Here is a 23,514-nt window from a genome sequence, read left to right on the forward strand (position 1 = left end):
AAACAAGGAGGACTCTGAGGACAGCGCTGCCACTAAACGGGGTACCAAGTGCAGAAGGGTGAACAGCTGTGTGAGGAAGATGAGCACTCTGGACACAATGAGACTGAGTCCCACAAGAACATGGAAAGTTACATCGCAAGCTGGGGGAGAGACTAAAGCTAAGCATCCAAATTCAAGCCTTCTGTCTGCAAAGATAATTTTTTCGAAAAAACACCATTAGAAACACATTTAGAAGGTACAAGTCTCGATCTAGTCTTGCTGATTTTTACCACAAGTATATCCATCTTTATTCTTCTACATAATAATATGCTATGCTAAGTCACTTTAGTCGTGTCCGACTCTGTGCCACCCCATAGATGGCAGCCCACCAGGCTTCCCCATCCCTGGGATTCTCCAGGCAAGAACACTGGAGTGGGTTGCCATTTCCTTCTCCAAAGCATGAAAGTGAAAAGTGAAAGTGAAGTCGCTCAGTCGTGTCCGACTCTTAGCGACCCCATGGATTGCAGCCTAACAGGCTCCTCCATCCATGGGATTTTCCAAGCAAGAGTACTGGAGTGGGGTGCCATTGCCTTCTCCGACATAATAATATAATTTATACTTAAAGCTCTCATATCCCAAGGATCATAGGAAGACTGTAATCTGTGAATAGTGGAGGGTGTCAATCTCCCAGACTGGGAGCTTCTCCTTGCTGCTCCTGTGCTGCTCTGTGGTCAGTGGCGTTTCTGAAGCCTCTAAATCCCTCCGTCACTTAGTGTAGACCTCAAAAATCTATAAGAACCAAGAAACTGATTGAAATGAATGAATGCTTCCACAGCGCGTAACAGGGTATCACAGTAGGTTATGGAGATTTCAGACTCCTTATAAGAGAACTACAGAGCCAGTCAAGCCAGTAGGTGGCAATCCTAGAAGGAAAAGTGTTTGAAACATTAGCTATTATCTCAGAACACTAAACCACTGCATAGGCTTCTATCCAGAAAGAAAGAAAATGGTCTCTGTCTAGAGCTTTGGAGAATAGCACCAATATCAGAGCAGAAGCATATGAAGTGGTAGGTAGAAATAAGAACAGACAGAGTTAGGAATGAAACTTAAACCATTAGAAAAACTACAGATCAAGGAATTTTCCAAAAGTGGATAGAATGAATTATATAATCAAAAGCTGCAAAAGAATGAGGCAAAAAAAGACAATAAAGGGAAAGAGCCACTCTAAACAATGAGAAGGACACTGAGTTTTTTTTAGATAGTTAATTTGATTTTTTTAGAATGATAGATGAAGTACATTTTAAGAGATTTTGTTATAATTGGGATGATGAAAAAGAAAATACAATGCAAAAATAATGCTTTTGATAAATATAGAAAAAATGAAAAATATAGTCATAATGCACATGTATAAAAGGGTAAAAATAGAGCTCTTCCTTTTTTAAGAATTGGAAAAGTCTTTCTTAAAGAAGTTCTTGATAGAAATTGCTGCTATAAAATAAATAGAAAGTGGTCTTAGAAAGATACATTTTCTCTCATTTTATAATACATTTTTGTTATTTGTTGTTTAGTTGCTAAGGCATGTCTGATTCTTTGCAAGCCCATGTTTACAGCATGCCAGGCTTCCCTGTCCTTCACTATTTCCTGGAGTTTTCTACAACTCATGTCCATTGAGTTGGTGGTGCTATGTAACCATCTCATCCTCTGTCACCCCTTTCTCCTCTGCCCTCAATCTTTCCCAGCATCAGGGTCTCTTCCAATGAGTCAGCTCTTTGTTTTTGTTATACAGATTAAAAAGTAAGCAAAATTCATTTTTAAAAGAAACTATAGTGAAGATTAGTTTTATATTTTGTATATATATGTAATCCATATTATATCATATTTATGTATTATATAATAAACAACTAATTTTACATGTATGACATGTATAAAATATAGCACCTAGATTTAAATAAATTTATTGTATTAATTTTATAAATGTAGATAAATTTAAAAATTTTAAAAACTAAAAATAAAGAAACATGACAGATGAATTCATTTCTATTCAGACAGAAGATGCCTTTATTTGGGGATATTTATGTATATAAAATGAAATAGAGAAATAACTTTTTCTTTAAATTCACAAAATTTTCAAATGCCATGTCATTGGATTCATCAATACTATCATAAATTTTAGAATATAAATTTTGGGCATACAGAATGATATAATACATTCAATATTTTTAGAATGAGGTTCTAAATGAAGGTAACCTAATTTATAGTCTAAAGACTTAAATGACATATTTTAAATACTTAGAATAATAAAGAGTCAATTATACTTAGTTAATTTAATTGGAATGATTTAAAATATATTGTTTCATTGTGCTAATTCTTATTGCTAACTTTGTAAGGATTTATCTTCATTAAGTTGCAGAATAAATAAGAACAAAAATAAGCAGTACTTGTAATTTTCCCCCATTAATGGCACTAAATTAACATTAACAAATGCTACTGATCTCTAAGAGAACAAAATATATTTATTTTAGAGAATGTCTACTTTTTTTTTAACAAATATTATATAGTTTAGTAGAAGTCTAAGGACCAAAAAACAATCTATTTCTCAAAATGACTTTGACCTCTAATTCTGAAACTGACAGGGTGACTTTCCTTACTGAACAAATATGATAAAGAACATTTTAGAAGAAAGCAAATATTCCAAATACTCAGGTGATCTCTTTTTTTTTTTTTTAATCTTAAAAAGCAAGTAATTTTACCATTGGGAGAAATTAAACCAGATGTAATAGCTATAACTGCTAAGATTTTGTCCTTAAGGTCTAAAGACAATTAAAATAAACACAATGACTTTACTCCTCTTTAATGTGTCATTTATGTACTAGTCTCCTGTTGGGAACTATATGTACTCAAAATTATTTTTAGTTACTGATGACAAGTTAAATTCATTTAATCCTATTTGGAATTTCTTATATTAGGGATAAAAAGATGAAAATGATCATAAATCCATGTTTAGAAATTTGGCAAATACACAATTTTCCCTTGAAATACAATAAGATACTCCTTGAAATAAAAATGTTAATAATAAATTATAAAAGGAATTGAAAAGTATATTACCATTCTCAGGCAATAATATCAATAAATATAAATATAATTAACATTTTGCTGCTGAGAAACTACTCTTTATGGTCCCTGAAACTATTCACAACAACAGACAAAAAGCACATAATTATAGTGGGATAGAATACATCTTCAACATTACTAATATTTACTTCTAGACTCAGTAGGCATCTACTTATTTATTCAAGAAAAATATATAAATCATTATTTTTAATACATAAAAAATAAAGCCCTTTGTAAACCCAAAAGAGTCTTTCCATATTATAAAAGGATAACTTAACATTCAATTTTAGAGTTAGAATTCTAGTGCAATACTGAAATAAGATCATTATAAGAAAATATTCTTGGGACTAGCAGTTACTTATTGATATTTGTCCCCAGTATCTGGTGCTAATTGTTATGAGCATTTACAGATAAAGTAAGAGTTGGTGGGAAGAAAATATATGTGTACCTCTTTAAAGCAACAGTATGAAAATCCACAAAAGAATAATTCAAAAACCAAAATCCAAGGAGGAAGAAAGAAAGGGAGTAAAGTTATTTTTTGCTTCCCCTGAGCAAACATGTAATTTCCATGATTTCTTTTTAATGACTGCAGTCTGCGGCCAGTAGGTACTGATTTATGAAAAGCTGTAAAAGATCAGGTGGAACTCTGCAGGACATCGTTTACAGCTGCACGGATTGAAACCTATCTAATTTGTCTAGTAAAAGTGTGAGCTCACAGTGCACATCACCCAGCCTATAAATTTCCCCTTCAGACCCAATGTCTGGGGCTAGGTCTAAAAAAACTCCAATGCCTGCAGCTGCTCAAAAAGCCTACATTCCCCTGGTGCGCATGAAGAGACATCACAGGCTCTTCACAGTGAGAGACAAATTCCTATCCATTGATAAACTCTCCAGATGTCCTCTCGGAGGAGGAAAAGAACCAATTTTTATTTGAATTCCCCAGAGAAATCCTGGAAGTGGAAAAATGATACTTTGCAGGGCTGGTTATTCTGAGGTCACTGGCATTAAAATTAGGTCATTCTTTGTCTTCCTCATACTTTGATCCAAGTAATAAACAGAAAGACTCGGTTGGGGTCACTCTAATCCCTAATCCGCCTGTCCTGTTTTATTTCAATTTGTTTGTACTAATTTTTTCCAAATTCTTGTTGAGTCCGACTATATTGTTGAGTTTAAAAATACAAACCATTTTGAATTGAGAAAGAAAAACTCTGCATTTTGCTATTAGGCATACTTCGTAAATATTCTGAATAAACGTCCTGGGGTTTGATTCTTCATACCCACAAGCTCATAAATAAAAAAGGATTGCTATTTATGGGACCAGGAGTTGACAAGAGTCAACATTAGATTAGTCTGTGCTTCAGCTACTGTAGAAATCCAAGCTGTAGGATGTGAGTATACGTGAGTGTGTGTGCATGCCTGTAGATAGTCCAATATTTTATTGTCTCCTTTCTAGGTCTCACTTCACTTTTCTTAGAAAATTTCCTCACACCTGATTTAATGCTGCACCTATCAATTTTGTTTACTGATTCCAAGTCTTATCCAATGGGCACAATATTATATCCAATGTTGGCCAGTGACAAAGGATATTTCATTCATGATGGTCATGCAAAACTACCCAAGAATATTGTGCATGTTTTGGAACCTGGCTTGTGTATCTATTTCTGTAATTTCTCAAATTCTTAAGAAAATAAAACACAAGAAATTTCAATGATTTAAAAAATGAATTTTTTTCAGATTAGTAATTTAAAGAATCATAGAAAATTATTATGTGTATATTCCAGAATTATTTATGTATATGTATAATGTTTATAGCATTATAAAATACTACATTTATATTTTGTGATGTTCTAGATATTCCTAAAGGAAAGATAATGCTTTGTAAAATAATGCTTAATTTCTCATTCTTTCTTTTAGATGACCTGTGAGGGTTAGTTAAAACTAAACTATAACACAGCAAAACAAATTACAAACTCCATAACTTTAATTTGGCTTCCCTGATAGCTCAGTTGGTAAAGAATCCACCTGCAATGCAGGAGACCCCTGTTTGATTCCGGGTTGGGAAGATTCGCTGGAGAAGGGATAGGCTATCCACTCCAGTATTCTTGGGCTTCCCTGGTGGCTTAGATGGTAAAGAATCCACCTGCGATGAGGGAGACCTGGGTTCCATCCCTGGGTTGGGAAGATCCCCTGGAAAAGGAAATGGCTACCCACTCCAGTATTCTGGCCTGGAAAATTCCATGGACTGTGTAGTCCATGGGGTCTCAAAGAGTCAGACACAACCCAGTGACTTTTACTTTAATTTTTTATTTATAATGAAAACATTTGGGGTAAAGAGGATTGAAGTGGTTGAGTTTAGTCTAACGGAAAAAAGAAGGTTGAAAAATCCTCCACATTTGTCTGTCTCCATTTCACAAATCATGACAAGGAGGGAAGTAATTACTCATATGTATTTTCCACAGAGCATGCAAATACAGATAGAACCAAACAATCATGCTGTCAATGTTTTCTTAAACTCAGTATTAAAATTGTATTAAATTTTCATTTTTATCAAATAAACTTATTTTTAATTAAAATTGTATCTTTAGTAGATAAATTTAATATCTCCCCATCAAAATCCAAATGAATTTACATGTCTCTCACATGTTTCCAACAGCAGCATTCAGATCTAGGACATGTTTGTTTAGATATCAGAATCTTGACCTCATGCTTATGCATGTCTCATACATTAGGAGTGAGTTGGAGAAATATCATCAGTAGTAACAGAAATCTCCCAATTAAAAAATTCCTTTTGAATGTGGACAGAACTCTGATTTGTAATTTAATTTTAGTTTCAGATTCCACAAGAATTATAGGGACATAGCATCAGTGTCTAACTAATATAAAGATTAAAGTCCTTCGTATCTGTGTATTATGCTTAGTCTATGCCAGTATAGTCTCTGGCATATTGTTAGTGTTCATAATTGTTTAACATAATCCTTATGGCTATTATTATTGTTCATCTCAAAGCAAAGGCCTTCATAACTACTATTTGCTCAAGCACCCATACTAAGAGGAAAGAATAAAGAGAAAGACAATCAAGTGTCTACCTGGTGACTGGTTCCAGCCTTATGAGTCACAGGACAATTAAAGAGATCACTGAAAGCTCAAAAAACAACCCAAAGGCAGTTTACCAATAGGATGCTTCTCTTGGCTCCTCAGAGATGAAAACATGGTTTCCTCCATTTCTTTTTTATCCCTGTTGTTCCTTTGAGTCACCAGATCTTGCAGTTTGTCATAGACCTATAGTCAGACCTGTAATTATATAGGTCAATCCTAATGGTATGGACCTAACAGAAGCAGAAGATATTACAAGGAGATGGCAAGAATACACAGAAGAACTATACAAAAAAGATCTTCATGACGCAGATAACCATGATGGTGTGATCACTCACCTAGAGCCAGACATCCTGGAATGTGAGGTCAAGTGGGCCTTAGGAAGCATCACTATGAACAAAGCTAGTGGTGGTGATGGAATTCCAGCTAAGCTATTTCAAATCCTCAAAGATGATGCTGTGAAAGTGCTGCACTCCATATACCAGCAAATTTGGAAAACTCAGCAGTGGCCACAGAACTGGAAAAGGTCAGGTTTCATTCCAATCCTGAAAAAAGGCAATGCAAAAGAATGTTCAAACTACTGCACAATTGTACTTACCTCACATGCTAGCAAAGCAATGCTCAAAATTCTCCAAGCCAGGCTTCAACAGTATGTGAATTGTGAATTTCCAGAAGTTCAAGCTGGATTTAGAAAAGGCAGAGGAACCAGAGATCAAATTGCCAACATTTGCTGGATCATCAAAAAAGCAAGAGAGTTCCAGAAAAACATCTACTTCTGCCTTATTGACTATGCCAAAGCCTTTGACTGTGTTGATCATAACAAACTGGAAAATTCTTCAAGAGATGGGAATACCAGACCACCTGACCTGCCTTTTGAGAAACCTATATACAGGTCAAGAAGCAACAGTTAGAATTGGACATGGAACCAAATCAGGAAAACATGATTCCAAATTGGGAAAGGAGTACATCAAGGTAATATATTGTCACCTTGCTTATTTAACTTATATGCAGAATACATCACATGAAATGCCAGGCTGGATGAAGCACAAGCTTGAATCAAGATTGCTGAGAGAAATATTGAGGTTATTGATAACCTCAGATATGCAGATGACACCACCTTTATGGCAGAAAGTGAAGAAGAACTAAAGAGTCTCTTGATGAAAGTGAAAGAGGAGAGTGAAGAAGCTGGCTTAAAACTCAACATCCAGAAAACTAAGATCATGGCATCCAGTCCCATCACTTCATGTCAGATGGGAAAACAATAGAAACAGTGACAGATTTTATTTTCTTGGGCTCCAAAATCACTGAAGATGGTGACTGCAGCCATTAAATTAAAAGACACTTGCTCCTTGGAAGAAAAGCTATGACCAACTAGACAGCATATTAAAAAGCAGAGACATTACTTTACCAACAAAGGTCTGTCTAGTCAAAGCAGTGGTTTTTCCATAGTTATGTATGGTGGTGAAAGTTGAACTATCAAGAAAGCTGAGCACCAAAGAACTGATGCTTTTGAACTGTGGTGTTGGAGAAGACTTTTGAGAGTCCCTTGGACTGCAAGGAGATCCAACCAGTCAATCTTAAAGGAAATCAGTCCTGAATATTCATTGGAAGGACTGATGCTGAAGCTGAAACTCCGAAACTTTGGCCACCTGATGCGAAGGACTAATTGGAAAAGACCCTGTGCTGGGAAAGATTGAAGGCAGGAGGGGAAGGTGACGACAGAGGATGAGATGTTTGGATGGCAGCACCGACTCAATGGACATGAGTTTGAGTAAGCTCCGATAGTTGGTGATGGACAGGGAGGCCTGGCGTGCTGCAATCCATGGGGTCGCGAAGAGTCAGACATGACTGAGTAATTGAACTGAAAAATTCCTGTTAATGCTGACTATATTGTGCAATAAAAGTCATAGTCACAATGTCTATCTATCATCTATCTTTGTGTGTGTGTATACACACACACACACACATATATATATATATATGTTTATATTGTAAAATATATTTGGTGTTGTCATAGTTGTTAGACTTTCACTTCTTGTTACTCATCTACTGTTTTCTATTTCTTTTTAATTTTTAATGACAATGTGACATTAAATTTGTTCGAACTTTACATCCTGCTGTAAATATAGTCTACATTGTTCAAATTTTCCCTTAGACAGCAACCTGTACAATGTCTGCAGATTAACATTCAGTAGGCATGATTTAATATTGGAAACAAATCCATCCACCAAAGCAGACAACAGAGTGTTCAGAATGTCATGTCAGCTATAACTGCAACCTAAATTACCACCATCTTTGCTAATGGTTAAACAAATTAAATTATAGAAGTATGTATGGATATATTTATGCTTTTCACTGGCAAAGTTTCAGTAATTTAAAAAGCAGTCATGAGTAGAGAAGGGGAGCACTGAGACAAGATGATTACATAGTGTTCTTGCAAGCTGCCAGCTTGAGCAGATGAAGGCTTCATGGCAGATAAATTTTACAAATAAACAGGAGCGCCACATGAAGTCTGGAAGTTCCTGCTGATGTTGGTGTCGAATTTTGACACACAGCAACTCTGCTGACTCCTGATCTTTCTCCCTTTGGTATTTTATTTTCTTGCAGGCCCTCAAACCTTCTCCTGGACCAAAGTAACTTCGACATTACTACCTTCCGCACAACAGGTGATTGGCTTAACGGTGTCCGAACAGCACAGTGCAAGGAAATCTTCACAGGCGTAGAGTACAGTTCTTGTGACACCATAGCCAAGATTTCTGCAGAGTAAGAATAAGTCTTTGACTGAATGATTCTGAACTTCCTAGTGGACATATATGTCTTGAATTAATACATTTAAAGAGTAAATGAATCTCTAAGGTACTTAACTTTCTCCTGAACCCACTGAGCTGGATCCTGGGTCTCCTTCTCAAGTATGTCTTCTAGATTGATGTGTTGATGTGTTTTCCTCCCTCACGCTTCATCTCCACAAAAGCTATCTTCATTGAACTGTGACCTTCAGATAAACCACCAGATATACACCCACACCCCACCCCCAACAGACTCAAGCCTCTAATTTAGAACATAGGCAGATATAGCATGATAACTTGTATACCCCTGCATTTGTGAATTTCTGTTATTTCTAACAAAGCCTAACCTTTGTGGAAATGGAAATTTGAGAACTAGGTGGATAATTTGATATACAGGGGAACATGCCAAAGTCTAAAAGTAGTTCTCAAAGATACTAAATAAACAACTTATATTATACTATCACCTATTCTTAAGTGATCTGATGCTAGAAAATAAAGTTATAAGCAAGTTTAAGACATAATTTTCCTTAAAAAGGCTTATGATCAGTTTCAAAAGAGATAAATGCACAATTGATAAATATTAATTAGTTTTATTTTATAATTTATAATTTCATGTGTTAAAAGCCAGTAGGAAATGACAACCCATTCCGGTATTCTTGCCTGGAAAATTCCATGGGCAGAGGAGCCTGGCTGGCTATAGTCCGTGGGGCCCCCAAGAGTCGGACAGGACTGAGCACACACACAAACATACATCTTAGGGATCCTGTGGTACAATAGGGATCCTTTGGTAATAGGACTTCTTTGATATGAGAAACCCATGGCCTTAAGGAGAAGGGGTTTATAAGGAATTAAATTAACCCAGTGAATAATCCATAAAAGTCATCCTCATTCACCAAGTTTGCTAACTGGAAATAGGAAGTAAAAACTGGAAACCATATTCTTCATCACTCTGTGAATGAGACAGTTGACTTCACTTTCTAATGAGGCTGCATCATTTTTTCTTGTTCTATTCAGTGACTTTTTCTGTATCCTCATGCACATAGCTGAAAATGACTCTCTCAGTCCTAGATCGCACAACCTTGGTATGTCATTCAACTGACCAGGGTCCAAGTCTCTTTATTCTAAGTCCCCAGGAGAGACATTCTGAAGGCCTCAGTCCTGCTTATAGATAGACTGGCTTCTCCAAAGACATGTTTGCCATGAGCTAATCATTTCATTTCAAAGGAGGTGGAGTGAGATAGTGTGAACTTGGCTTTAGGCATTCTTTCTTGAGGGTAACATAAAGGACTGCTCCAAAGAAAGAGCTTTTGTGTGGAATAGATACATCAAAATTGTCCACAATTTTGTAGCTTGTAAAGTCTCTTTGGAAACTGTATCCATCTTTGAATCAAACTCTTCTACCTTTTGATCTTTATTACATTAAATAGACCCTTTAGTGCCCTCAATTTTCTGTAAGTCATATCCAGTATTTGAATATTCAAATGTTGTCGAGCATCTAAGGACTTTCTCATCTTGTCAATCATTTAAATAAAGTCACTTGGAAAGCTATATATTAGATGCCAAAAGGGAGTGTGTAGTGTAATTAATAGAGATACAAGCACCTAACAAATAGGTAAAGGAGTTTACTATAAATGGTATAGCATCCTTATCAGAAACACAGACATCACAAAAGGATCTACAGAAAGGGTAAATTATACTGAAGAGGTGAATTTATTCTTAGAGTATAAACTCACACTTGTCTACTTAATACGTGCTAGCATTCCTGTTTGAAATATAGTATTTATTGAATAGACTTCTGACCCAATTGACAATGTGCTTTGGGTTTCTCTGATAGTTATTTTGATCAGACACAGCCCCAAGACGTGTTAATATATTTAAATATTTTTAGAAATTCTTACTCTAGTAGTGTAAATAGTTTGGGTTGTGATAACAAGACACTTGCTTTAGAGCACAGAAGCATAGCAAAGAACAAACACAAAGCTAAAAATTTCTGCACCATTGCCAGATTTTCAAAGGCAAAGCTATACAAATGTTTATTCTCAATAAAGTATCAACATTCAGAGCTTTTAGATAATGAAACAGTATACTGAAATGGATGAGGCAGAACCTTGTTAATATGATTAACAGCAAGCTCACAATTTAAATATAGTCAGATATCCTAATCTACAAATGTAGACAGAATGCTATTTGTTTAAAAAGGTGAAGTGGCAGCCTTTGTTGTACTTTCACCTTAGGAATATGTTTGTCTCTGGTACAGCATTGGATAGTAAGCTCTTTTTGGGCTGGCTGGAATATTCCCACTTAGTGGTTATGATTATTTAAACAAGTTGTGAGTCTATATGCTAGATGAAAGCTGATTTTTCCTAGGATACTCGGCTTTTTCAGATTTTCCCCTTCACACTGAGCCAGTTGGTTTCAGATCTCTGTATTTCAAAGTGTTTTCTTCTGTCCTTTCTTCTCAATTTAGGGTCAACAAAGAATTAACATCTGCTGACCTAAAACTCCTTGCAAAGTATTGTTGACTTATTGGTTCTCTGTCTCATATGCCACCTTCCTTGTTTTAATGCAAAGGATTATCCCATATGCCACATTCCTTGTTTATATCACAAATATAAGAATTTTAAAATATTTAATACATTAATCATTTAGGGAAATATAATGAGGCAACATTTTCATCTTCAATGTTATAAAAATATTTAACTCTATATTTCATCCTTTCTTTTGCAGTCTTAGGTGTATTGCTTGAATTTGATTCCTTCCAATCCTTGTTTTCTTGGTGTTGTCCAGACTCAATTCAGAAATTATTCCCTTGACCAAATAACTCTAGAGTTTCTTTTAGAATAAGACTTTCAGATTATTACAAGAAAGGATATTAAATTTGTTTTCTTTTTCTATCCAAACTATCAATCACTGGACAAGTGTTTCATACTCAAATAAATATTAGCTTATTCCAATTAGTTTAGAGATTTCATTTACATGCCAGCTACTCATCACCTAATTTTCAAATAAAATTTTTTAAACGTGTGGTCTTATTCAGTCAACATATTTTTTTTAATATTATTTCATAGCCTAGGATGGATTAGGGAAGGTTAATGTGAGAGGGAAGAGAGAATAAGAAAGGGCAAGAGTGATTATAGAAACTGGAAAGAGAATTAAGTGTGTGGAATGAGTCTGAGGCAGATTAATTGCTGCATGTCATTACCCTGCACCCTCGGATGCCATTTTCAAAGTGTCATCACCTATCCTTTTGCCTTTGAAGTATCAGATAGCTTATTAACCTCTGGTCTCAATCTTGAACTGCTCTTTAGTCTTGAACTTTTCCATTGCTCTTCTCAATAGGGTAGTCCTAATGAGATAAGGATACAGGGAGTGTTACTGAGACTACAGCAGCGGGATGTTTAGAGAGATTTCGGTCATAGCAGGGTGGTAGGTAGAAGACATTTTGATGGGGGAAAGAGAGTAGAGGGTACATAGAGGCTCAAGCTAAGGCATCACCTACAGGGATGTTTACTGTAATTCTCTTTTCCAGTATAATCCTTTGCATTAAATAGAAACAAGACTCCATATCAACTTGCTTACACTGGGTTTCCAGATGCTGAATCTGAAACAGTTTTATTCAGATTTCTTCATGTACCCTTGGGACATACATTCATAAAGAAGCGATGAGGAAGCATTGGACTAGAAGAAGACTCAGTTCTACTTGTTGGAACAAGAGTCCTAAAGCTGGGTTGGTCCTTCATACTTGTCCCAAATTGGTCTGTGAACTTGCAGTATCTGATTTTTTCCAGTGGCCAGAGAATCAGTGGTTCATTTCTAGAGGAAAAGTCAGGGTTAAGCATCATAGCTTGTATTGAAATTGAATTGAAATTGAAGTCGCTCAGTCGTGTTCGACTCTTTGCAACCCCATGAACTGTAGCCTATCAGGCTCCTCCGTCCATGGGATTTCCAGGCAAGAGTGTTGGAGTGGATTACCATTTCCTTCTCCAGGGGATCTTCCTGACCCAGGAATCGAACCCAGGTCTCCCGCACGGCGGGCAGACGCTTTACCGTCTGAGCCACCAATTTCTCAGTGACCTCAGGAAATTTAGTATAGTACCTTGGAGCATTTTTTCTATCTTCCCATGATTGCATTTTGTTTTTAAGCTTATAAAGAAGGCAGAAAAGAGGAGACATAGAAAAAAATTAGCAAGGTATAATATGTATGTATACATAGATATATATATAGAGAGAGATAGAGAATTGGAAGAAAGATGAGAGAAGAAATATAAAAAACAGTGAGAATCTATTGATTTATACACATATATTTATGTCTGTCCTGTTTTCTGGCTCTTAGATTCATAACCCGACTTTGTAATAGTTTGAGGATGAGTAGAGAAATGTTTGTTGTTCATTTTAAAGATAGATCCTTGGTGTCTTTATAAAAGAATCAAAATCCTGTAGAGCACGCATTCTCAAAAGCAGGGTTCAACATAGATAACCTAGGTGTGGGAAGGGACAGGGAAGCCTGGCGTGCTTCAGTCCAAGTGGTCCAAAAGAATTGGACACGACTTAGCAACTGAACAACAACAATACTTAAAATGAAGGTTTCATTATCCACAGTTACACAAAGGGCAGCAAGCTAGATGTCAGCATAGCTCCCCACTAGCCTTCCTGGTGAAGCAAGGTGGCTAAAGACTGACCAGAGAGGACCTCAGGCAAAATACAGGCTATCCATAGAGAATTTATTACCCCCTTGAATGGCAGCAGGGTTCAGGGGTAACCTGTAGGGCATTGTGATTTCACTCCCAGCTTAGATAATAGGAATGCAACTGAGCTTTGATTAATTTTATGCAGCAGATGCTTAAATTACATGTAAATTGCTTCTTAAGTGGTTGCCTATTTTCTTCTTGCACACCTTTATTGCTTGGGAACTCACTTTTTAACAAATCATTTGGTTCAGTTCTATGTAGTTAAATTCCCAATTTTTCATTCTTTCTTTAGTGCTCAATATAAAGGAGCCCCACCTTTGTGTGCATTTGCATGTGTGTGCTTTTTCTTCTTGCCATTTTCAATTTGCCCAGCTCTCCAAGTTACACTTAATCCTCTGTCAACTTCGCAGATAAATATATTTTGGACAACTGATTTATTCTTTAGCAAGTACATATTGCGCCCCTGCTAAATGAGAGTTATTGTTTAGGGTGTGTTTGATAAGCATAGTACAACCCACAAGAATTCCTTGTTCACATGGAATTCACCTTCTTGTGAGACAAGATAGAGAGTAAAAAAAATAAAAAGGGGGGGGCAATATGCTGGATGGTTATAAATACTTTGAAAGAAAATGAAACAAGAAAAGAAATAGAAGTGCAGATACGAGTGCAGAGAGATTTTACAATATGAAGTAGGAGCATCAGGGAAATCTCATAAGAGAGGGATATTTGATCAAGACCTGAAAGAGATGATTATATGAACTAATTACTTAAATCAAGAATGTTTAATTAATTATTTGCACATGTTTAGCTAAGTCTTCCCCCTCCCCCCAAATGAAGTTCCATGTATTCTTATAATATTTATTTCAATTCCTGGTTTCCAAGTATTAACTATTTTAAATCTAATGATTTTGATAGAGAAATATCCTTGCCATTTTTTGTAATTTGAAAGAACTTTATACTTTAAAGAAATTCTTCCAGTGATCTATGGCTGAACAACAAACTTCCCAAAACTAAAAGGCTAAAACAACAAGGATTTTATTGTACACACAATGTCATGAGTCATGAATTTGGGTAGAGCTCAGGTGGGTGATTCTTCACCTCTGGGGCTAGAGTTGAATGAAGTATTCAACTAACATGAATCTGATCTAGTCTGGAGGGTTTGAGATGGTTTCATTCTTATTTGCCCTAGTTCAGATGCTACATATACCAAGGACTGTAGACCAAGTGCTTACTGATGACCTCTTCAATAGGTAGTTGTATTTTTCCACTGGCAGCTCTGGGGCCTAGAGAGGGTGCCTCAGGAGATAAGAAGTAGAATCTGTTAGTTGCTAAAGAACTGAATGCAGAAACTGATACAGTGTCACTTTAAACACAATCTATCAGTCAAGTCAATCCCCAAGTGGGCCCTTACATGGTGAAGTTCCAGATGGACAGGAATTTTGAGGGGAACACTGTTCAACCCACTTCCTATATTCATCCTACAACCTATATTCTTCCACAAGGATAAAGGTAGAGTAATCAGGATATATAATACTACACATATGTTACAAAAATCAGGAAATTATACTTAGAGCATTGGGATCTGTAATTGTACAAGCTTTGTTAATTGAAAATATCCTATTTACATACTGTCCAGGAGCCCATGATTCTCACCAGAAATTTTCTTTTTTTTTTTTAACAGCGACATGAAAAAGGTCGGTGTCACTGTGGTTGGGCCACAGAAGAAGATCATCAGCAGTATTAAAGTTCTAGAAACACAATCCAAGAATAGTCCAGTCCCAGTGTAAAGTGCTATTTCTGGAAGAAAGTGGAAGATGCAGCATCACTCTGCAGACTGATGACAACACTGGAAATACTGGTGGACCTTCCAAGCCCGATAAGACACTCAGATACGAGTAAAATGCCTTAAAATGGAATTAAAAAACTCTTTATTTTCCCCTGTTGTTTAGTGGATGGGTGGGTGGGTGTATTTTGTTTTGTAATTGCTTTTTTATATTAGTTGATGGATTAAATCAGAATTCTTCAGCGCAAAACGACAAAGAACTAGCATAGAGCCATTGATCATAAACTGACTATCATAAAAGCAAAACAAATGAAATGATGCAATGAACAAGGTGGCTGTGCTTCTGAATAGCCACAGAAAACCAGGCTTGTGATATTTTTATACACAGAAGAGATCTGTAGCAGGTATTTTGTTTCCTTGAAAGCAAGCAAAATAGAGGAATTCATACCTCAAACTATCCGGCCATATTTACTACCTTTTCATTGTATTATTCTCCTTTATCTGTTAAAAAGCATATAGAAATGAAGTTTGTAGTTGTTTTAAGTACTACACATTTTTGATTGTTAGCCTCCTTAAGTATTATCATGTAAAAATGTGTTTTAATTTTGAAGAAAAGTACGTATTTATTTTCTTTTTAATTGTCTTTTATTGTTTTCTATTTATGCCTTGATGATTTAATTTGGATTTGTGACAGCCAAGTGCCAAATGCTCTCTCAAATTGTCAGCAGTAGAAAACATGATAAACTAGACACAGAAAATGATGTGTTTCTTTCCAGATTGTTTGAATCATACACTCATATGTATCTATATCTATATATAAAAAGAAACAAAACCCTTTCCTTGTTCATACACTAACCAAATCTCTCACAGTCTGAATTATTCCACCCATTTCTGTCTCTCCATTTATTATAAATTGTGTGCTCCTAATTTAGTGTGATATACCGACTTGTGTATAACGGATTTTCAATGACATACCTGCCTTGCTCTGGTGCTTAGGAGACCATAAACTCCCTCCATTGGTAAAAGAGCTATATTAGAGCTCCTGAATAGAGAATGCTACACTGGAAAGGATTGGAATACTATTTAGATTGTTGTATTAATTGGCGATGTAGCCTATAAGCTGCCTATAAGCGGATGCATGAATCAAAAAGATCACTGGCTGACTGGTTTTGAAATGCCTCTTTATACATTTGCTTAAACTTGTTGAGCTGATTATAGGGAATAAGGATTACTAAACTATTCATCTGCATCACTGAGCTTTTGCTAAATTAATTAAACATTGTCATCATCAGTAGCAAGTATTATTATCTTTGAGTCTCCAGTGAAATGCACCTATTATAGTTTTGGTATATATCTTAGAAACATTGAGCTTCTTGACACTTATTGAACATATAATCGTCAAAATAGCTGGTTGTCCATCAAGACTCAAAATCTGGAGAGATCTCTTCTTGCAAGGAACTTGGACTTGCTTTTCCATAAAGGTCAAATATGAACATACTCCATAATATTTGAAATATATACCTGGTGGAGATCTAGCCATAATACATTGTGAAGCAACATTTTAGCTCTATCTATAATCTTTCTAATGCTGATATGATCATGTTATTGGAATACGAAATGCATATGTCAGAAGAATAGAATGGATAAAACAATGCTGCAACCTTTATGTTCTTATGCCAAATGGAACACTTATACAGCTTACAATCACAGATCAAAATTCACAAGTGCTAATCTGCTGTAAATTTAGTGTAATAAGGCTTATGTTGTATTCCTTCATATATAAAATTATTTCTCAAATGTCTTCAATATTCTTATAGTCAAATCATCCTACTAGAATTATGTATTGGGTGTATAAGAGCATGAACCTTTTAAAAAGATATATATGATTATGAAATTAATTACAAATTTCACTTAAGCCTGCTAGAAGCGGCTCAAAACCTTTTTTTAAGCAAACATTTTGTTTTGTGGAATGTTAGATTGAGATCTGAATCTGGCTTCAATCTCATTTTTTTCCAGACTAGCATTTACTTTCTTAGGTACTATTCTGTGCACACTCCACAAAATCTGTGCATTTCAGGAACTAGGAGAAGTTGAGGATTGTTTAATCTATTTCATTTATTTTGGCTGTGGTTTCCATTTGAAAGTAGAAATTGTATATGCAGTATATTGCTCTTCATTTTCACTATTTTTCTATCTGACTTATTATAAATTTACTTTTCACAATCCTTACCCTGTACATATGTAAACATAATAGTGTACGATTCTTAACTGTGGAATAGAGGTACTAGAATGCTTATGGCCATCTCTTTGTACAGAAACTGCGCTGGCTTTCAGTAAACACAAAACCACAATTGCTTCATAATATCATGTACCATATTATCTGATTGTATCTTAAGTCTGATTTATATATTTATTTCTGGTAACTTGCCCATGTTAAGCTGTACTAAATATCGAATAAGCCATGTATAAATGTGATATGATTGGCAATATGTGTGTACTTTAAATTTTCATTTTCAAAACATTACTCATTTAGTCTATGCTGTACAATGTAGATGGCCTCTTACTAATGTAAAATGATTTGTAGTGGAAACATTTATATTTTTATAATAAACATAACGAAAATATTTTTTACAGATTGGAATATGGAAGTGGTCTTTGAACCTTTTTAAATATTATAAAAACATGCTTATTTAAACAGCAAAATAATGAAATTTATGCAAGTCAAGAAGAATGTGCTTCTGTTTCTTTTTTCTCCATTAGTGAGGAAGAGATGTATGTTATATTATCCATAGGCATTACCTAGGCGTGACTGTATATCTTTTAAAATACTGCTCTAGTTGATATAATTTTACATTGTAATTCCTGTGAGATAATTGCTTTCCCTCTGTTGTTCCAATAGAAATCATGGAGCCTTTCTTGACTTAGGAGCACTGTCTGAATCGCTTTGGATGGGAGAATGAATGACTTAGATTCATAACAGCTCCTAGTTCTGAGCCTGCTCTTAGAGATTGTGGATTGATGTTCCATAGGGATTAGAGATGCCAGAGTAGTTTATGTCCAAAAGAAAGTTAGAATATCACTTATGAAAAAAGAAGAAAGGAATTCTGAATGGGTCAGGTAAAACAAAAATTAGAAACAACCAATAAACTGGAACTTCAAATAATATTCTAAGAAACACTTAAAACTTTGAATAAAGTAGATTCCTAATCATTTGGAACTTATTTAAAGAAAATGATTATATACGAAAACCATTGCTAACTCACAATATGAGGCAAGATAAGTGATCAAGATTTCCATAGAGGTAGTCACAAAATAGATCAGATTTGAGTTTTCCTTGTAAAAGAAATAGCATTCAATCTTGTTGAGAGGAATAAGAATAATGTGTAAGCAGGAGATAAAGAGAATATATTTAATTCAAGATATATATTTTAAGCGCTATTATGAGATGGGTATTTTCCTGTCACCATTTACAAATCACTTCATTATATTTTGCAACAATCCTGTGAATAGATTTCGTTATGTTCAGATGCTCAGTTGTGTCTGACTCTTTGAGACCACATGGACTACAGCACACCAGGCTTCCGTGTCCTTCACCATCTCCCAAATCTTGCCCAAACTCATGTCCATTGAGTCAGTGATGCCATCCAAAAATCTCATCCTCTGTTGTCCCCTTCTCCTCCTGCTTTCAATCATTCCCAGCATCAGGGTCTTTTCCAATGAATCTGCTCTTTGCCTAAAGTATTGGAGCTTCAGCTTCAGCATCAGTCCTTTCAATGAATATTCAGGACTGATTTGCTTTAGGGTTGACTGGTTTGATCTCCTTGCTGTCCAAGAGACTCCTAAGAGTCTTCTCCAGCAACATAGTTCAAAGGCATCATTTCTTCAATGCTCAGCTTTCTTTACGGTCCAACTCTCATATCTATACATGACTACTGGAAAAACCAGTAGTTTGACTATACAGACCTTTGTAGGCAAAGTAATATCTCTGATTTTAAATATGCTGTCTAGGTTTGTCATACCTTTTCTTCCAAGGAGCAAACGTCTTTTATTTTCATGGCTGCAGTCACTGTCCACAGTGATTTTGGAGTCCAAGAAAGTAAAGTCTGTCACCGTTTCCATTTTTTCCCCATCTATTTGCCATGAAATGATGGGACCGGATGCCATGATCTTCATTTTTTGAATCCTGAGTTTTAAGCCAGCTTTTCCACTCTCCTCTTTCACTTTCATCAAGAGGCTCTTTAATTCCTCTCTGCTTTCTGCCATAAGGGTGGTACCATCTGCATATCTGAGGTTATTGATAGTTCTCCCTGAAATCTTGATTCCAGCGTGTGCTTCATCCAGCTTGGCATTTCGCATGATGAATTGTGCATAGAAGTTAAATAAGCAGGGTGACAATATGCCATCTTGATGTATTCCTTTCCCAATTTTGAACCAGTCTTTTGTTCCATGTCTGGTTCTAACTGCTGCATCTTGACCTGTATACACGTTTCTCAGGAGGCAGGTCAGGTGGTCTGGTATTCCCATCTCTTTAAGAATTTTCCACAGTTTGTTGTGATCTACATAGTCAAAGGCTTTAGCGAAGTCAATGAAGCAGAAATAGATGTCTTTCTGGAATTCTCTTGCTTTTTACAATCCAACAGATTTTGGTAATTTGAACTCTGGTTCCTCTGTCTTTTCTAAATCCAGCTTGTACATCTCAGAGTTCTTGGTTCAAATACCGCTGAAGCCTAGCTTGAAGGATTTTGAGCATTTATTTGCTAGCATGTGAAATGAATGGAATTGTGTAATAGTTTGAATAGATTTATCTACTTTTAATAGATGATGGAATCAAGGCTCTGAATGTCCAGGACATCTTTCCAGAGTCATCCCAGTTAATAAACAGATATTTCAAACTGGGATCTTTTTATTCTGTGTTTTTTCTGTAATATAATTGTTACTGTAATCCCTGATATACTCTGGGGACAGTGACAGGGTCCATTTGCAAAAATAATTTGGGGAAGGGCTGTAGATTAAGTAAGAATCTACATTCGTGTTTAGACAGGAAAGTATACACTTACTCTAGGATGATAGTAATAGAATAAATAAGGAGAAAAGGATGCTTACAAAGACACAGAAAGAAAGGAGACTTTACCAATCTAACAAGAGAACTGTTCCAGAGGTAAGAATCAAAGAGAACCATAAAATGTCTGGAGTACTTATGGAAATGTTGGCACTATTGTTAGAAGTAGGGAATTCAGTTCAGTTCAGCTCAGTTCAGTCACTCGGTCCTGTCCGACTCTTTGCGACCCCATGAATTGCAGCACGCCAGGCCTCCCTGTCCATCACCATCTCCCAGAGTTCACTCAAACTCACGTCCATTGAGTTGGTTTTGCCATCCAGCCATCTCATCCTCTGTCATCCCCTTCTCCTCCTGCCCCCAATCCCTCCCAGCATCAGAGTCTTTTCCAATGAGTCAACTCTTCGCATGAGGTAGCCAAAGTACTGGAGTTTCAGCTTTAGCATCAGTCCTTCCAAAGAACACCCAGGACCAATCTCCTTTAGTATGGACTGGTTGGATCTCCTTGCAGTCCAAGGGACTCTCAAGAGTCTTCTCCAACACCACAGTTCAAAAGCATCAATTCTTCAGTGCTGAGTTTTCTTCACAGTCCAACTCTCGCATACATACATGACTTACTTTACTCAGCCATTAAAAAGAATGAAATAATGCCATTTGTAGCAACATGGATGGACCTGGAGATTATCATATTAAAAATACAATTTTAGACACAGAATAACACAAAGTAATTATTTCCCAAGTGGTCTCACTTGCAATGATTCAAACCTCATGCTCTCTCCATCTTGTGGAGGATAAGGCCTTAGAATCCTTTGTTTCCAGCTGGTAAAGTGGAAGAGAGGATTGTCTGTGGTCAAGTTTATGAACCCTGCCAGTGAGTGGCACATATCACCACCTCTCTCCATTGACAAGAACACAATCATACCACTACACTTGACTGAAAGAGAGTATAGATAGGGCAAGTAGTGTGCTTACATATAATAGAAAAAAGAAAAAAAGAACTTTTGGAATCCATAGATCAATAGATCTATGGATTGGAATAGATCTATGGATTTGGAATCCATAGATCATTCTCTGTCCCAAGTCCTTTAACTCACATATATAATGTGTTGGGGGCTTCCCCAGTGGCTCAGTGGTAAAGAATCTGCCTTTAATGCAGGAGATGAGGGTTTGATCCCTGGGTCAGGAAGATCCCTTGGAGGAGGGCATGGCAACTCACTCCAGTATTTCTTGCCTGGAGAATACCATGAACAGAGGAGCCTGGTGGGCTACAGTCCTTAGGGTAGCAAAGAGCTGGACATGACTCAAGCAACTGAGCACTCACAAAGTGCCTTTCGTAAGTGTCTCTTACACTTATAGTGTAAGGGTAAGGCTTATCGTGTAATAGCCTTCCAAAAGGCCATAAAGGAAACATCAGTCTCTTGCTAAATCCATTCATTCCTTCCTCTCTACAAGCAATCATTTTCAATGCCTTCTCTCATTATTTGAATCCAATACTTCTATTAGTGGTACCTGTGTCCTCTATGGGCATTTACTATTCACATCTCGTTTCAAGACAGACTGTATTAGAAGGAGAGCAATTAGCTGACAAACTCAAGCTGTTATATTTTCAAAGTCCCCAGCATAGTTTACACCAGGCCGTGGAGAATGGTGGGAGTACCAGTTCTGTCCCATTTCTTTTCAGGCAACTGATTCCTTCAATGCTGCTAAGTCGATTCAGTGGTGTCCAACTCTGTACGACCCCATAGAAGGCAGCCCACCAGGCTCCCCTGTCCCTGGGATTCTGCAGGCAAGAACACTGGAGTGGGTTGCCATTTCCTTCTCCAATACATGAAAGTGAAAAAATAAACCTTGAATATCATGCTGCAGTTATCCTGGCTGAGACTTTATCAGAGTTGTACTGCAGTCTGAGCATCAGATCCAATCCCACATTCTTTGCTTCATAGGTGTCAGAACTGTTTTTCAATCTATAGGCTCTCTGTGCCTTCTTTCATTTTATTTTATTTATTTTTTTTATTTTGGCTGCACTAGGTCTCCATTGTGGTGTGGGGGCTCTTTCACTGCAGTGTGTGAGTTTTCTCTAGTTGCAGTACATGCTGCTGCTGCTGCTAAGTCGCTTCAGTTGTGTCCGACTCTGTGCTACCCCATAGACGGCAGCCCACCAGGCTCCCCTATCCCTGGGATTCTCCAGGCCAGAACACTGGAGTGGGTTGCCATTTCCTTCTCCAATGAATGAAAGTGAAAAGTGAAAGTGAAAGTGAAGTCGTGTCCAACTCTTTGCGACCCCATGGACTGCAGCCTACCAGGTTCCTCCGTCCATGGGATTTTCCAGGCAAGAGTACTGGAGTGGGGTGCCATTGTCTTCTCCGTGCAGTATGGGAGCTTCTCTTATCACAGAACATGGGCTCTTGAGCACATGGGCTTGGTAGTTCCAGCATGGGAGTTTAGTTGCCTGTGGCATCTTAGTTCCCCAACCAGGAATTAAACCCACATTCCTGCATTGGAAGACAGTTTCTTAACCACTGAACCATCAGGGAAGTCCCTCTATGCCTTCTTTTACCCTCCATTTCAATCCTTCATTGGCATCCCCACCAAAAATTTCTTTGTAGGTCTAATTCTAGATTGGCATCTGCTTCTTGAACATCTAAATTGAAAAATGACCCTCAAGTTGATTAACCTGAACATTAAAATGACATCATTTACTCTTCCTTCTAATTTCTTTTAGATCACCAAAGCCATGTTTCCATATTAGGAATGCTAATTTCTATTATTTTCTTTACCCCCCACCAATACCTCTGTTAGTCCCTCATCATTTCTCTCGATTACTGAAGTAATCTCTTAAGTAAATTCATCTGAATACAAACCTGATAGCTGTAATATCAGTCAGACTAACATATTAAAGCAAATTTAGTTTTGTAGTTTCTCCTCAGGAGGCTTGCAAAAGCAAATGCTTCAGGGGCCCAACAGGTGATAAAAGTGAGTGAAGCAAGTGGAGAAGGCAGTGACTCATAAAAGCACTGT

The 23,514-nt window shown here is 36.6% G+C and overlaps 1 protein-coding gene across 5 annotated transcripts in view; it reads left to right on the forward strand.

Moving 5' to 3' along the window:
• The window catches only part of EPHA3 (EPH receptor A3), a 411,826-nt gene extending 393,753 nt beyond the window's left edge, over positions 1-18,073 (forward strand). For 3 of the 5 annotated variants that reach the window (XM_006077278.4, XM_006077277.4, XM_044940607.2), the window contains 2 exons: positions 8,791-8,946; positions 15,339-18,073. In XM_006077278.4, the coding sequence (XP_006077340.1) occupies positions 8,791-8,946; positions 15,339-15,444 (262 nt within the window). In that variant the 3' untranslated portion in view covers positions 15,445-18,073. The remainder of the gene's footprint in view (positions 1-8,790; positions 8,947-15,338) is intronic. The other 2 variants (XM_044940609.2, XM_044940608.2) reach the window with 2 other exon arrangements.
• The last annotated feature ends 5,441 nt before the right edge of the window (positions 18,074-23,514 follow it).

Source organism: Bubalus bubalis, chromosome 1, assembly GCF_019923935.1.
Source record: "Bubalus bubalis isolate 160015118507 breed Murrah chromosome 1, NDDB_SH_1, whole genome shotgun sequence".
Classification (NCBI taxonomy): domain Eukaryota; kingdom Metazoa; phylum Chordata; class Mammalia; order Artiodactyla; family Bovidae; genus Bubalus; species Bubalus bubalis.